Source organism: Mauremys reevesii, linkage group 1 (genome assembly GCF_016161935.1).
Source record: "Mauremys reevesii isolate NIE-2019 linkage group 1, ASM1616193v1, whole genome shotgun sequence".
In the NCBI taxonomy this organism is placed as follows: domain Eukaryota; kingdom Metazoa; phylum Chordata; order Testudines; family Geoemydidae; genus Mauremys; species Mauremys reevesii.
This window is the reverse complement of record NC_052623.1, coordinates 38,044,968-38,061,890: the sequence shown is the minus strand read 5'-3', so window position 1 is coordinate 38,061,890 and position 16,923 is coordinate 38,044,968. Positions and strand designations below refer to the sequence as shown.

At 39.9% G+C, this 16,923-nt stretch overlaps 1 protein-coding gene across 1 annotated transcript in view; it reads left to right on the top strand.

The window, feature by feature from the left end:
• The window catches only part of TMEM123 (transmembrane protein 123), a 31,688-nt gene extending 17,224 nt beyond the window's left edge, over nt 1–14,464 (top strand). Inside the window, exons 4-6 of the mRNA XM_039519781.1 lie at nt 6,727–6,897; nt 9,509–9,662; nt 13,991–14,464. Of these exons, the coding sequence (XP_039375715.1) occupies nt 6,727–6,897; nt 9,509–9,662; nt 13,991–14,015 (350 nt within the window). The 3' untranslated portion in view covers nt 14,016–14,464. The remainder of the gene's footprint in view (nt 1–6,726; nt 6,898–9,508; nt 9,663–13,990) is intronic.
• Nucleotides 14,465–16,923: the final 2,459 nt, after the last annotated feature.

Below are 16,923 nucleotides of genomic sequence, written 5' to 3'. Positions count from 1 at the left end.
ATTGTGCCCTTTAAATTACATATAAATAGTGCTATGGTTTTAGATTTTTGTTTCTATAATATTTGATTGGTTTAACCACTTACTGATTTGGATTAATCTGTGATTCCATGACAGGATTCATTATCTTGGAGGTGAAAGAGCATATGGTATTGCTAGAATGGCCACAAGTTGAGCACGCTGTGGTCTAGATTGGTCTCTAGCTTCTATACATGCCTCATTCAGTTGCTCATGATTTTCTCAAACAAATTTCTTGTGTGTGGGTGGGGGAACACTGAATAGAAACAGCTGAGTTATTTTTGAGTTTTTAATCAGGGGGAAAAAATCTTACATGCTTCCCCCTATATGTTCTGATTAAACATTTTGTACAGTGATTACTCAAATGACTGGAGCTACAAAGTTCAGGGTTGCTCTCTTTTATATCTTTGGATCTCACTGAAATCCAAGGAATAAACCAAGTTTTAAGAAAATAGTTGAATAATTTTAAAATTTAGAATATATGTTAATTTGGTCTTTTCATGACTGAATAACTGCCATCAGTGTAATATGTTCCATTTCTGTTTCCTCTGTGGTGAAAAGTACAGTGAACATTGTTAACTGACATGCATTAGTATAAGAAATCCATCCTTTATATATATTTTTTTTTTATTCCAAATGACTTCAGCACACTTTTAAAACACAAGAATCACTTCACCCCTCACTAAAATTCAGACACCTATGGAGTGAGACATCACCATTATTTATTTGTTGCATAGGAACACCAGGTCATGAGCTGAAGAATATTGTAGCCAGTTATACCTTCAGGGGGAATTTAGGCAAAATTTAGGCAGCCACACTGAAGACTATTGTCCCATATCAGTCCTCAGTGACCACAGTTGAACACACCTCACTTCGGAAGCACAGTGTCCCCATCACTGGGTTAGGGCATTGGGTCCGTACTAATTCAGAGGGAAGAGTTACCTTGCTTATAGCCAGACTGAATTTGTTGCAGGCTATTGTGTGTAGGCATGAGCCTACAGTGCTTATAGCCTCCAGCTTCAGTGGCATCTGTGCACTCTTTAGACCTGATGATATGAAAACAGGTGTAGTTGTTATCAGGGGACAATTTGCTCTGCTGACCATCTATTACTGGTAATGATGGGCTTTTGTTTGACTCTGGATTTTGACTCGAGATCTATGACCGATTGCCTGTGTAGCCACAGGCAAGTCAATTTCCGACCAGTGCCTTGGTTTCACATCTGTAAAACTTGGACAGTGCAACTTCTGTACCATACAGATGTGTTATGAGGATAAATTCACAGTATCATCCAGATACTATGGCAATGGAGGCCATGTAAGTACCTGGAGGCAGTGTCATGTAGTAGAGAGAGCACTGGACTAGGATTCTGGAGACCTGGGATCTGTTCCTGGCTCCGCCACTGGCCTGCTGGGTGACCTTGAGCAAATCACTTCCCTGCCCTGTGCCTCGGTTTCCCCATCTGAAAAATGGGGATAATGATACTGCCTTCATTTGTAAAATGCTTTGGGATTTGATAAGTGCCATATAAGAGCTGGGTAAGAACCGAGCTCAACCGTCAAAGCCCAGGGTGTAATGTGGCAAGGAGAAAGGGCATGGGTGACAATCCAGTGAATGCAAGTGTGTGTTATCACCAGTTGTTTTAATCATGCTACCACCCAGTAGTTGTGGCTCTGTCGAGTGTGTTTAAGACCTTCTCTTCAAAGACCATGTCAGCAGAGCCTGCCGGTGACCAAAAACCAGAGCCAGCTGGTGACCAAAAAGTCTGAGGGTCCCAAAGGTATCTATCTCATAGTGTACACTGGCAACAGTGGTCCTTGCCAGTCTACCTACCAGCAGTATGAGCCTCATCCCAGTTTACTCCACTGTACTGGCTTATAAGGAACAAAGCTCAGCAACCCTTCTGGTAGCTCAGCACTACTTTTTGTCAACCCTTGTCCCCTCCCCTGCAGGTTCAAACCCTAAGTGAAATCTTAAATACTACCTATGGTAAGGGCTGTTTTGATATTTACAGATGATTGTGCCATTTGGAGGGTTTACATATCATTTTTAAAATGTGTTCTGTATTTTACTTAATGTGTTTTACGCATGCTTCAGAGAGGAGCTGAATTTCCTAATTGCTACAAGGTAAGCACATGAATGGAACAGCGCCAGATATTTAATCTGAATGAATGTTGCCTTTGAACTGCACATGAGGGATATGATGTGCCATCTCACATTATCAAAGGAGAGTGATAAATAAGATGTATTATGGGGATGGTGTAGTGTTCTCTACCGTATATTTTCTAACATTTTGACGAGTCCAGTTTTAAATTTTTCAAGGAGTAAGATTTCTACCACTTCCCTTTTAAAGTTTATTTCACAGTCTGGTAGATCTGTACTGCAGCCTCTCAATTCTTTTTCTTGTTCTCAGCTGCATTTGAAGCAGTGCTACTCAATCTTTGGGAGAACCTCATTCCTAAAATCAAAATGTGGCTTCTCAAGTTTTAAATAAAACTTCTCTGTAAGAGTGACATTCAGTAAGAGGTTATATGGTGCTGAACAAGGAGTGGAAACTGAGTGCCAGTTTATATGTGCAACATAAATTGATTTCATTTCATTTACTTCATTAACTTTATTTTTAGTCAATTCAAGTAAACATTAGTATTACTGTAAATTTGAATAATCTAAAATCTGAATCCAGTTAAGTACAAATATTTCATTTTATCTGGATGAATCTTAAATGCTGTATAGTTATATAAATAATGCAAAAGTAGCCAGCTATGAATAGAACTTTGCATATAGTAATTTGGCAAGAAAAGTAGAAAACTCTTTTGTCCAGTATTGTCTGTTTGGGGGAATGTTAGGATATAATGTTTTAGTGGTTTACGATAGTGCTTTATCTTAGGAATTACCTTTTCTCAATATTTTTCTGCTCTTCTACTTCAATATTCAGGATTTCATTATATCAGATATAGCATATTACTCTCCTCTATTTTTGTACGTTTCCCTATGGTATTTTTATTCTGAACAGTTCATTGTCACTTTCTTCAGAGTGAGTGTGTTTGGTAAAAGTGAAATCAAAATTACAGAAGAGATCACATGTCAGCCAGAACGTGTGAAACAGCATTCCATTCTTTGTTTGAAGTTTGGCAAAATCGTCCCTTTCTGAGGAGACAGTATAAATAGCTGTTCCTTATGCAGTATTACTTTAGCTGAATTTTCACCATAACAAGGAAGACCATAAGAAATCCTGGGCCTGATATATATCCGATAGGTATTCTTTTGTGCTGTGGTTTCAGAAGTGATACAAAAACCAAGCCTTGTGGATGGGGGAAGTGGCAGATATGGTATCTCTTGACTTTGATAAGGCTTTTGATACTGTCTCGCATGTATCAATTAGGGAGATGCAACCTAGATGGAGCTACTATAGGTGGGTGCATAACTGGTTGGAAAACCATTCCCACAGAGTAGTTATCAGTGGTTCACAGCCAAGCTGGAAGGGCATAACAAGTGGGGTCCCGGAGGGATCAGTTCTGGGTTTGATTTGGTTCAATATCTTCATGAATATTTTAGATAATGGCATAGAGAGTACGCTTAAAAAGTTTGTAGATGATACCAAGCTAGGAGGGGTTGCAAGTGCTTTGGAGGATAGAATGAACATTCAAAATGATTTGGACAAACTGGAGAAATGGTCTGAACTAAATATGATAGAGTTCAATAAGGACATATGTAAAGTACTCCATTTAGGAAGGGACAATCAATTGCAACCTACAAAATAGGAAATGACTCCCTAGGAAGGAGTACTGTGAAAATGGATCTGAGGGTTATAGTGGATCACAAGCTAAATAGGAGACAACAGTGTATCACTTTTGCAAAAAAGAAAGATCATTCTGGGATGTATTAGCAGGAGTGTTGTAAGCAAGGCACAAGAAGTAATTATTCCGCTCTACTCTGCATTGATTAGGCCTCGACTGGAGTATTGTGTCCGGTTCTGTGTGCCACATTTTGGGAAAGATGTAGACAAATTGGAAAGAGTCCATAGAAGAGCAACAAAAATGATTAAAGGCCTAGGAAACATGAGGTCTGAGGGAAGATAGAAAAAATTGCAGAACATAGTAACAGTTTTCAAGTACATAAAAAGTTGTTGCAAGGAGGAGGGAGAAGAATTGTTCTCTTTAACCTCTGAGGAGAGGACAAAAAGCAATGTACTTAAATTACAGCCAGGGCAGTTTAGATTGAACATTAGGACAAACTTCCTATCAGGATAGTCAAGCACTGGAATAAATTGCCTAAGGAGGTTGTGGAATCTCTGTCATTGGAGATTTTTAAGCGTAGGTTAGACACACACCTGTCAGGGATGATCTAGATCAGTGGTTCTCAACCCATGGCCCACTTACGTCCCAGTCAGCACATAACTGCAGCCCATGTGACATCATCAGGGCTGAAACTAGGGTGGGGCATGCGGGGCACCTGCCCCAGGTGCAGAGCTGGTGGGGGGAGTGTAAAAATGAGGTGATGCAGGATCAGGCCCAGTGGCGTCAGCCCCCCACCCTGGCAGGATTGGGCACAGCAGCATTAGCAGGAGGCCAGGGTGCTCAGCGCCCTCACACCCTGCAGAATTGTGGGTTCAGTGACATCAGCTGGAGTAGGCTTCCCAGTCCCTATGAAGGTGGGCGTTTTGCCCTGGACAGGGCATCCTGGCTCTACCAGGCAGGTATGTGTGCCAGCCCAGTGTTGGTGGGGTCTGGGTGATGGGGTTGGGTGATGGGGTGGTATTACCTGGCTGAGAGCAGCCCCTGGATGGAGGGGGCTGGATATATGGAGGAGAGTCCCTGGCTGTAGGGTACCTGGCACCAGGCAGGGTTCCCCATCTTTGCAAGCAGGCGCTGCAACCGTGTTCTCCGGGTGCTCAGCACAGCCACGCTGCCAGAAGCCCCACAGAGGTGGGGGTGGCAATACACCAAGCAATGCCACCCTTACAGTAAATTAATTAATTTTAACAGTTAATGTTTTGACTCATTTTGCTGATTTAAAATGCTCTTGGTAGACATTTGCCAGCGTTGAAATGAAAGATGTATATCGTATTGCTGTCATATAGCAAATACTAAACCTTTTTTGGTAGCTGTACAGGCAGCATATATATTGTGTGGATGCGGCCCACATAACACAGAGAGCTGCATATCTGGCCCACAGTGGTAAATAGGTTGAGAACCACTGCTCTAGGTCAGGGGTAGGCAACCTATGGCACGCATGGCAAAAGCGGCACGTGAGCTGATTTCCAGTGCCACTTGCACTGCCTGGGTCCTGGCCACCAGTCCAGGGGGCTCTGCATTTTAATTTAATTTTTAAATGAAGCTTCTTAAACATTTTTAAAACTTTATTTACTTTACATACAACAATAGTTTAGTTATATATTATAGACTTATAGAAAGAGACCGTCCAAAAACGTTAAAATGTATTACTGGCATGTGAAAACTTAAAATAGAGTGAATAAATGAAGACTCGGCACACCACTTCTGAAGGGTTGCCAGCCCCTGGTCTAGATAATACTTAGTCCTGCCATGAGTGCAGGGGACTGGACTAGATGACCTCTCAAGGTCCCTTCCAGTCCCATGGTTCTATGATTAATTTAAGATTTGTCATGTTGAAAACTCCAAAAGATCTCAGTCCTGCAATCTCTCACACAAAGCCCTGATTCAGGAAAGCATGTAAGCACCTGCATAACTTCAGTAGTAAAGCATGTGCTTAAGGGCTTTCCTGATTGGGCTTACTTTCCTAAATTGAGGTCATAATTAGGAGTAAGGTTGGGCACAGAAATATCTTTATATGAACAAGGTTTGACACACCTGCTATTTAAGTAGAGTGAGTATCATCTTCAAGAGGAACTTACGAATTTAGGAATAATCACTGAAGCCTATTGGAGTTTCGCCATAGACTTTAATTAGAGCAATGTAAATATACTGGTATTTTATAGTAAAATTGTTTTTCAAGGCCAGATTCCTATCGCATTTAGATCAGTGTAAATCCAGATTAATTCTGTTGAATTCAGCAGAGTTTCTGAAGTACAGTTGTGAAATTGATCAGAATTTTTCCTCTTTTTTGGGTGAGGGGGCCTTACAACCATAATATTTGTATTTATAATATTCTCATCTAATGGACATGAGCATAATTGAATTCACAAGCGCTTTGGAATTCAGATGTTAATGGGACACAGATGAAAGTGAACAGTTGTTGCTAACAATTTGCAGAAGTCAAACTCACCTCTCTTCCTACTACCTCCAATCCACTGTTATGGCTCTGAGCTCAAGTTAAGAAAAAGAAAAAGCAGGATGAAGAAATGCATCATGCATAATGAACTCCCGAATGTGGGCTCTAGCTAGGCACAGGACAGAGCAGATTAAACAGCAGAGGGCCCTGTCACCCACTTGTGGAGGTCAGCACTGGGGACTAGCAATTTAGGAAATGTACGTGGGTAGGTGGCCTCTGAAACACAATAACAATGTGCAGAGCGTAGGTGCCTACGAGAGCAGAACAACACCCAGAGTGATTAACGTGATTCCTCCTTTCTGAAGGGATAGTTTGCCATTTTGTAAGGGAGCAAAAATAGTTATTTTTGACTTAGGGAATCTTTCAAAATAGTGTTAATCAAAAGCTGCAATTTCATTCACAATTAGCATCATCTTTTTAAATATAATTTTCCATGTGATATCATTATTGTACACTGTTCATAGGTTCTACCAAAACAGCCCCCGCCCAAACAACCCCCACCACCAACCAGACAACCACCACCAACCAGACAGCTTCTTCAACCACCACCTCAAAACTCACATCAACCATACAATCAACAGCCAGTGTCACAATGACCACTTCCAAGACTATGTCTCCTTCCAGCTCCGTCACAGGTACGTACTATAGACTGTTGCCTATTTCCCACAGTATGCTAACTTATATTCTTCTATTATCTGCATTGCTCTGCAGTCTTGAAAGCTTGCTCTAAATATCTTTGGTTACTTTAGCATTAGGAAAAGGCCATTTGACCCAATGTGCATTTGAGGTTTTTAAATGGCACAACATGTTTGTGAATTCATATTCAGGAAATAAACATGCCAGACTTACAGTTAATTGTAGTTTTATCTGATTGGGCATTTTAGACATGTTTTTCCATTGTTTACGAACTGTAGCATTGAAAATTTCCTTAAAAGAAAGAAGAATCTACTGAGTTATTGGTGTAAATCTTGAGTAACTCCACAGAAAGATTTACACAGGTATAATTGAGGTCAGATTCTGACCTGTCAACACTTAAATAAGAAGGAAGTTTTGTTAAGATGACTCAAGAACTTAGGACTCTAAGCCAATTTTGAAAATGTTACCTGGAACTTTGAAATGGGCATCCTCCTGCTTTAAGACATTTTGAAAATCCAATCCTCAAGCTAACGTAAGGACAGTATACTCAAAGGTTAATGTAAGATTTGATTGTTTTTTTGTTGAGGTATTAGGGAATGGAATTATATCTCATACACTGTTAGTGGTGACTCAGTATTTTGAGTTCAGAAACACTTGTGTTTTACAAAAACAGTTAACTGATATGATGGCTTGATTGTTCATGGTGGATTAGATTGTTTATACTGACCTACCAGTAGAGTACTTTTTTAGCAGCTGTTCATCAGACCTTCATATGACCAAAATATGTCCTCTCTCTACTGCTATGAAAATTGAAATCAACAAAAACATCAGTACAAACAAAATGCGTAACAACTGTGCATTGGAAAGGTGACACACATTAGATAATATGATAAGTCTCTCTTATCTCCAGCTTCTGTTATTCTTTGATACCAGCTAAGCCCGTCACACTTGTTGAGTTCAATTAGTTGATGGCTTACAACCTCTAGATGCTGGAGAAGAATTTCCAAGAGTTATCTCTGTGCCTATAACAGGGAAAAACTGTAATGACAACACCATCTTACCATCTTGCAACAGTTACACAGTTAACATTCAGTTAGTGTGCTGGCAGTGAAGCCAAGAAAGACTCTACTTGTTGGCTAAATAGATAAGCCATTCTCTCTTCTAAATGAGAGCCATGTTGGATGGAAGCCTGTTATAGTAGACAACAGGAACTCTTCAGGAGGCTAAAGAACTCCATTTCTGTATTTCTGTCATTCCTTCAGTTCTGTTTTCTTTGAATGCAATAATTCATTTTGGGAGAGGATTTCATCATAAGTGCCAAATCTAAATGTCCAGTTGAACTCAACTTATATTCTAAATAACCTCTCTTCGCCCAATACAACTCCTGTGCATAACAATTCCATGTAGGAAGTATAGGCCCTACTGAGCTTATTTAACACCAGGCCTCTGGATGGGTCATTGGTGGCAGGGGTTGAATTTAGGACTGCTAGATCTAAACACATGAGCCTCTATTGCCTGAGCTGAAAGATCTGTTAGCCAAGACTGTAACAGACTCATGAACCCCTGTGTGTGGCCGGGCACCAGTAGAGGAGGAAAGAGTGCCACAATGAGTGAATTACACTTCACATCTGACAACCTGTATTCATATGAATATAAAGCTGTCAGTCAATGTTTCCTAGCAGGCAGCTGCTGACCCAAACTACTTTCATCATTGACACTTATAAACAGATCATGTGCTTCAAGTTAGGTGAAGCCTTTTAATGTGGGCAGTGCCTGTTAACCTCAGCAGGTGCCATGGCACATTTGGTTGGCCACATCAGCTCAAATTGCATCTTTTGATTGGGATGTTCAATTAGTTAAACCATTCGGAAATTGGAATCTGCCTGGGTGAAGGTGTGGGGTGGGTTATCCAGGCGCATGATATCTGGGGCAGGAATCTGTCATAGGTGGATGATGATTGTGCAGGTTTCTGTTGGGCTGAATAGCTGTATCTACAGGTGGGAAACTCAGTTTTCCTAACCCACTGAGTTAGGAGTTAAGCCTATGAGTTTTGATTCAGGTAGACTAGTAGTTTATAAGGAAAAGTGTGTGGTAAAAATGTATCCTAGTGCAGGAATCTATGGACATTAATATTCAATTATGATTGATCGGTTTGTTTGCTGTTCCAAAATTCCAGTTCTCCTGTGGATCTCTGGAAAGTACCAACCTTGAAGAGAGTTTGTCGCGCTTTCCACTCCATGCCTGGCCAGCTCCACTGACTGGAGCAGAAAGAGGTGTGGGGGTAGAGGGAGTTGCCTGCCAGTTGTACTCTTGTCAACTCCTGTGCAAGTGTATAAGGGAGGAGAGTGGCTCCTAGTGCCATCCTCCTCACTCGTTGTATGTGCTGAAGCTGGCCAGAATCTGGCACTCCAGGAATGTGGCTCTGGGTTTCAGTGGAGTTGGTTGATATTTTACCAGCAGCACGGTATAAAGTTGTCACCTGAGATCCTCAGATGATGTGATGATTGGGCAGAGGGTATATAAGAACCTAGACAGATAGAACTACAGTCACAGTACATTACATCAAAAGTTACAAGTGTCATAAAAACTGTCTTTTTGTTTTCTTCTTAGCCACGGCAAAATCTGCAGCTGTGCTATCCAGAACCTCCAGATTTGATGTGGGCAGTTTTTTTGGTGGCATTGCGCTGACACTTGGAATGTTAGCCATTCTCTACGTTGGATGTAAAACATATCACTCAAGAAGAGGTGTTCAGTACAGAACCATGTAAGTTTTTTGGAGGCGTGTTCCCCTTTTAATTTGTTAGTTTCTTGTTGGAAATGAAGAGAAGAAAATGCTCTACTTTCTTGCTCAGTGGAGATTTTTTTATTTTTTTTTAAAAGGCAGGTCGGTATCTCAGCCGCTTAGAGCCTTCATCAGTTTCACCTCCTCAACTGATCCTCATTTATTCATGGGGCCTATCTTTATTGGGGATTTTCTTGCTTAGATTTTAAGCTACTTGTTTGTACATTGTCTAGCACAATGCACCATTATGCTAGGCCCTGCAGTAATGCAAATAAATAATAATTCTAATCTGTTCTGTAAAATCCTTTCTTACTACCCTGCCCTTTGGCTAGTCTAAATTCATTCATTCTGCTTTTTTTGTTGTCCTTGTTTATGTCCCTGAAAGTTCTGACTGATTCTAATCTTGTTCCCACTTCCTTCTCCATTTCCACTGCAGGGTTAGGGTTGGGTTTTTTGGGGGGTGGAGGTGTTAACCTTCAGATCTTTTGAGAAGTTCCTCAGAACAATATATTGATCATCTCTGGTTCTCTGCATTCTTCTTTTGCGTATTACTGTTATGCTGTCATTGTGCTGCCTTTTAGAACCTCCAGCCCTCTTCCAGAATTTTGCATGTTAATATTTACTAGAATTCTTCACTGCTGAATATTTCTTCCATGAACTCTGATGCCTGAAGAATTCTCTCTCTCTCACCCAGACCCTTATCTCTCTTTCACATCTGCACACTCACCAGTCCTATCATTTCTTGGTATTCTGCATATAGCTACTCTTCCTCTACTTTCCTCTCTATCCCTCCTGTACTTATTGTACCTATCTGTGGTGACATTCCAGTAGCTGTATGGTCAATAAATTACCATTTGTCGACACTTGTATTTCTTCTTCCTAGTTTCTCATTCCTTTCCATCTGCGTATAGACTGTTTTGATGGTATTTTTTTCTTCTTCATTTTCTGTAGTAGAGCAATTCAGCTTTCTATGTGAATCCACCACATCAATCCTGGATGTGTTGGATTCGCATGCCAGATTCTTGGAATTAAATTGTCCCTCTTTCCTTCTTACAATCTACCATAATTTACGGACTGGCTAACAAGCCAGTTTTGAATCCAGGGTTTATTACACCATCTGCTTAAGCAGAGACTGTCTAAATCAGTCACCCCTCATCACAGAAAGCATTCCAATGATCTGTAGCCAACATTTACAAACTTAAGCCTAACCTGAGGCACTCATGTTTGAAAATGTTGAAGTGAACCTCAAATCCTCCCCTCTACAATATAGGCCCATCCCCAGCTTTGTCTCCTATCTTACTCTTGACTTTCCAAGAGATCACATGTATAGAGTCTGCCTTCAGGTCTCTTCCCAAATCCCTGAAGTCAGATAACTTGGTCTTTTGTTTCTTACTTAACACTCCCTTCACTTGTTCCTATATGGGTTAGACTTAGTGGAAATGTCCCTATCATTTTCTAGGTTTTTCATCACATTCATTACCAGATCATAGAATCATAGGCTTGGAAGGGACCTTTCTAGTCTAGTCCCCTGCACTCATGGCAAGACTAAATATTAGGATCCTTCATCCTGGTGCCTGTTTCTTTATATGGGTCACATTTTGGACTAGGTTCCTTGCTGTAGAGTCACTAATTAGGATCACTTGCCTTTGCTTTATTTTTTAATCCCATGCAGTACTTGTTTCTTAGTCACTGACCAAGCTACTGCATATTTTTGGTTTATTAGTGATATGTTTCTCCTTCTTGTAGGGGAACAATAGCTATTTTGTCAGGACATATTTCAACTGTATAGGTTCAGAGAATGTCTTTTTTGCTTTTCTTACTAAGCTGCCTTCGCTCTTTTTTCATTGTGCACTACTGTCCAAACTGTAATCTCACCCTGGGGTGTTAGACCCTCTGGGACAGAAGCTGGAACGTCTTTACACTGGATTACCTTACTCCCTATGGTTTCCATTCTCCATGTCAGTTGAAGGTGTTTGTTTTACTTCAGGTGACTTGTTAGAACTTGATAGTGTCAAGGGATTCTGGTACATCTCCCTCTTTTGAATTCTGTTTGCTAGTCTCAGGATCCATTGAGTCATGGCTCCACCCCCTCATTATCAACAGTGACTCTTCCAACACCCCACTGTTCATCCAGCCTCCACCAGCCCCCTTCCAAACAAAGAAGCACATACAAGAGTCATCAACTAGCTCTTATTTTCAGTCATTCTTTTCCCAGTATGCCAATCCTAAGCATTCAAAAATCATGTTTCAGCCCCCCTACCCTCCCAAGATCATAAGATTAGCTTAAAATCATTAATTTTTAAAAATGGGCATTCTTTTTCTTTGCCTTTTGTTTTTTTGAGTCTTTTGATTAGTGCTTTTTAACTTTTTCTCCACAACAATAAGGACTAGAAACATCTTTGTTTAAAAGGAAAGCTGAGATGCCTCATGTACTCACATGACTCCAGGGGGTGGGCTTTGAGAATAACATCATATCTTCTGGAAGTCGTCACAAAATTGGGAGTTGGCAATACTGCTTTTCAAAGCACTGTAGTGCTAGTTGCCCCTGTCTTTTCACAAGAATCGCTCTATGGAATACTCCTCTCTGATTTTACTCTCCTCCATTTTTAAAAACTGTCTTGTCTTTATTTTTCTTGTTAGACCTGTGTGGACACTTAGGAAATAATGACCACATTGTCAAAATAGCTATTGATAAAAAGCAGGTAAAATGAGGTACTTGATCGATTGGAACATATGATATACCAGTTAGTGAATCTGAGTTAAATGCACCCTGGAAATTAAAGGCGGTTAATGAACCTATCAAACAAGTAAAATCTATTTTGAAAGGGGTGTGGATAGCTGGAAAAGCATTAGACAATTAGGAGGAAAAAAAACAGGGTTTCTCAGAAGTGATGTCCTGGTAGTTGCCATTTGGCATCTTTAAATCCAAATGTTAGGAAAATCTAGAAGAAATTGGAGAAAATATAAAGAACAGATATCAAGGGCCTTATTTTCAGAGCAACTGGGCACCAGCGGCTCCTTCCTGGACTTCAGTTGGAGTTTTGGATGCTCAGCACTTCCAAAAGTCAAGGTTGAAAAGGATAACACAACCGTAAGCAAGAAGCGATGCAGGTTTATAGAGACAAATCAGGCTAAATAAACTTTAATTGTTTTTCTGATAAAATTTCAAAATTATTGACTGGAGAGAAGTAAGGTAGATGATGATCTGCCACCAAAACTCTCATTGCCTTCAACCATTATTATACATCAGATATTTTATTTTGATTGCAAGTGCTCCATCATTAGCAAAGCAGCTAACGCAGGCAATTATTACACATCAAGAAATTTGTTACTGGAATGCCCTATATTAAAATTCTGTTGTTGTTAATAATTATTTATATTGCAGTAAGACCTATAGATCCCACCCCAGTTGTACTAGGCACATTACAAACGTAACAAAGAGATGATCCCTGCCCTGAAGAGTGTACAATCTGGGGGTCAATAGAGCCATTCTTTTTCTAAAGCCAAAAAGGGAGCATCAGATATCCAAAGAATATAGGATTGGGCCTGTGTGCAGCAAGAAAAAATGTTCTCTTTATGTTTTGGTGACATACTTGTTGTTTCTCTTAGTTTGTGTAACTGCTGGGGTAATGTTTGTGGGTAGTAAATAAAACACCAAGTAAAACAGTTGATGTGTAATAGCAATTTAAGTCACAGGAGTGTTGGGTGAACAAGACATGCAGAGCCCAAGTGTATTATTTGGACAAACAAAACACTATTAGCCATTTGTTTCAAAATGTTTACCTGCCCCAAAAAGGGTATCTGCTTTGGATTGGGGTTTTCAGAAACCATTATTTAAAAAAATGCAATCCAGTACATAAATTCATGTAGGATTAACACTAGAAAATTGTCTTGTTTGTTTTTAAATAATTTCATTTTTGAGAGTAGAAGAGAAAGTAATAGTGAATAGCTTCAATCACTAATATAGGCAAGGGAGGACAGAATAAAATGTACCCATTGTGAACTTTGGTAGTTACTTAGCTAGATGAATGAAATATGAAAACACTGCAATGTCTTGTATGTCGAGCAAGGCTTAAGGCATGTGGTGAAAGATAAGTGTTTTAACATCAGGCCTGGTTCCGAGAAGCACTGAGTAACAGACAATCCCATACAGGCATTGTGGGTGCTCAGCACTTGCCAGGATGAGTGCCTTTAGTAGCAAATAAACCTTGCTAGCAGTAAAGTGCGTCATGACATTCTGAAACTTTTGATATTGTCTTGTAGAGCATTGATGCTTTTGCAAATGATTAATTACCATGTTTCTGTTACAGTGATGAACATGATGCTATCATTTAAAGATATTTCAGAGAAGACAATGAGGAAATTCCACCCGATCACTGCTTTTAGAACATCTGTTTGAAAAAGTTTTTTTCCTTTCATAACGGTAGTCCCAGTCTCTAATGCATCCATAGATCTGATCCTGCACAGTGTCAAGATCTTCCCAAGTACCCTGAGCTCCCATTTATTTCAATGGGAGCTGGAGGAAGTTAGTACTTTGAGACACATGCCCTGTTGGTGATGCAATTAAAAAAAAATCCTTTAAAGTTCGTTACCTAATGATGAACTGAAATGCTTTTTAAAATAAATGCATAGAAACTTTTGAGATCCCAAATCATTACCATAATATACCATGTGACATTACAATTGTGAATACATTTGATTATTGCCTACGTACTCCATAAATGCGGATGGTTCTACGTTGGGTACAACAGGCTGAAAAAATACTAGCCGCAGTTAAGGAAAAATGCAATAGGCTTGGCAGGTAAAATACAAGAGGAAGTGACTTTGCTACTATTTTGTATTAACATATATTTATTTGTAACTTGAAACTTGAGATGGACTTTTGTTAATGATTTGGGAACCTCAGACTGTTTTTTAACAAAAATGTTTCAGTTCATTGCTGATGCTCGTAAAGGGATGTGAGATTATTCCAATTTATCAAATTACAATGTATAATGTTGTAAAATATCCAGAACAGGATGATAGAAAACGTACTTAAAATATAGTCTACCGATGATCCGTGATCTGTGGGCATATTCCTTGATGGGTCTTCACAGAGACTACTCATAACTGTTCATAGTGGGGGGGCACAATTTAAATGTTCTGGTATGCGGGGTTCAGGGTAGGGCATATCAACCCTGGCGGAAATCTGAGGGGGCACATGACCCTATGTGCTACTTCCACCACATTTCCTCTGGGTGTGCGGAATAAAATATAGTGAGAATCAAACTGTGGGGAACTGGGAGTGGGAGGAGATACAGTCCATGCAAGTACTTGTCTCTTATGAAGTGGTCTATAAGTTGAAATGGGCTAGATAATCATTGTAATATACAGGTTTTATTTAGAATTAAATTAGTGGTTCATATCCAGCAAGTCACAATGGTATGATTGAGATAAAATTGTACTTAAAAAAAAAAAAAAGGTTTGCCTCCTACTGTGAATATGAAGATTTCCACTGAAAACTGTTCTAGCTTGAATGTAATTTAAAATCCCTGCTCTGGTTTATTCGGAAGCTTTATACAGGGTTTCTAGTAGGATTTTAGGAAGAGTTGGGAATAACTCTCCAAATGCAAGTGGTAAAATATAGTATGTAGGATAGCATTTAAAATATATATCTGTGCCCTACATTCTTAAAATTGTTTGCAGGACCTGGTGCTGCTGTACTTACACATTATGATCTAGTCCAGGGATGGCCAACCTGTGGCTCCAGAGCCACATGCGGCTCTTCAGAAGTTAATATGTGGCTCCTTGTATAGGCACCGACTCCGGGGCTGGAGCTACAGGCACCAACTTTCCAATGTGCTGTGGGGTGCTCACTGCTCAACCCCTGGCTGTGCCCCGACTCCACCCCTTCCCACCCCCCTCAGCTTGCTGTGCCCTCATTTCCTCCTCTTCCCCTTCCCCCCCCCACAGCCTCCTGCATGCCACGAAACAGCTGATTGGGAGGTCCAGGGAAGCGGGGGAGGGGGAGGTGCTGATCGGCACCGGTGGGTGGGAAGTGCTGGGAGCAGGGATGGGAGATGATGGGGGGGCTGCTGATGTATTACTGTGTCTCTTTGGCAATGTACATTGGTAAATTCTGGCTCCTTCACAGGTTAGCCACCCTGATCTAGTCAAAAGTCCATTGTAGTCAATGAAAAGACTCCCATTGGGTGATATCAATGGACTTTGAATCAGATCTTTATTTCATTGAGAGTCATATGCAAAGGGCCTGACACTGATTTCTAATTCCCTTCGTTTACACTGGTGTAATTGTATTGACTTCAGTGGATGTAGTCCTGATTTACACTGAGATATATATATATATATAATATGAAGATCTGAGTGAGACTCAAAGACTACAAATCTGGAGTTCCTTTAGATTATTTCAGCAACAATGAGCTAATGTTCAATCCCAGTCAGTTTCCCTTTGCAGCTGGCCCTGTATGGAAAAATGCCTCTGATGGATAATGATAATTCACCATCCAAGACACAACCACATACGTATTAGACAGCTATTGAAAAGTTTGTCCAGGGGCATTTTTGCATGCAAGATGGCCAGTAGTGTGTGATGCAGCACTTTGGTGGAAACAGGTCTTATACCAGTTACTATTTTGTTTAGAAATATTTCACTCTTTTAAGTCTTGCACTTTCATAGGATTTTATTTAAAAAAAATATATCTGTTCTAAACATAATTCTTTCTGTATATGATAAGACCTAGTCCTGCAAACCCTTCCTGCTATGGGTAGTCCTTACTCACACACTCCCTTTGCAATCAGTAGAGTTACTTGTTTGAATACTCACAGGAAGAAGGGTTTGCAAGGCTATGCCATTAAAACTTTTTTTTCTTTTGTTTTAAAAAAAAAATGAAGTATTTTAAGTGATTGTTAATTTCACTGCTTTGGGGAAAACCTTGTCTTTTTCTTTTTATATGTGTATATATAAAGAATACAGCTAAACAGTTTGCAAATCATTGTTCTACAGGATTTTTTTTGTAGTTGCCCAGAGTTTTACTGTATTAAGTGCTACTCAGTAGAGTTACTGAGATCTTCTGACCTCTGTTGTGCAGATGAATAATAAAATGAAATGTTTGCCTTTATTACCAGAATGTCAGATCCAATGTATTTTTTATTTTATTAAACAGTGTTTTAATTCCTTAAGAATCATTCCCAAAAAATGTTGGATGAAAATGTCAATTTACAATATACAGGTGTTTCATTATCT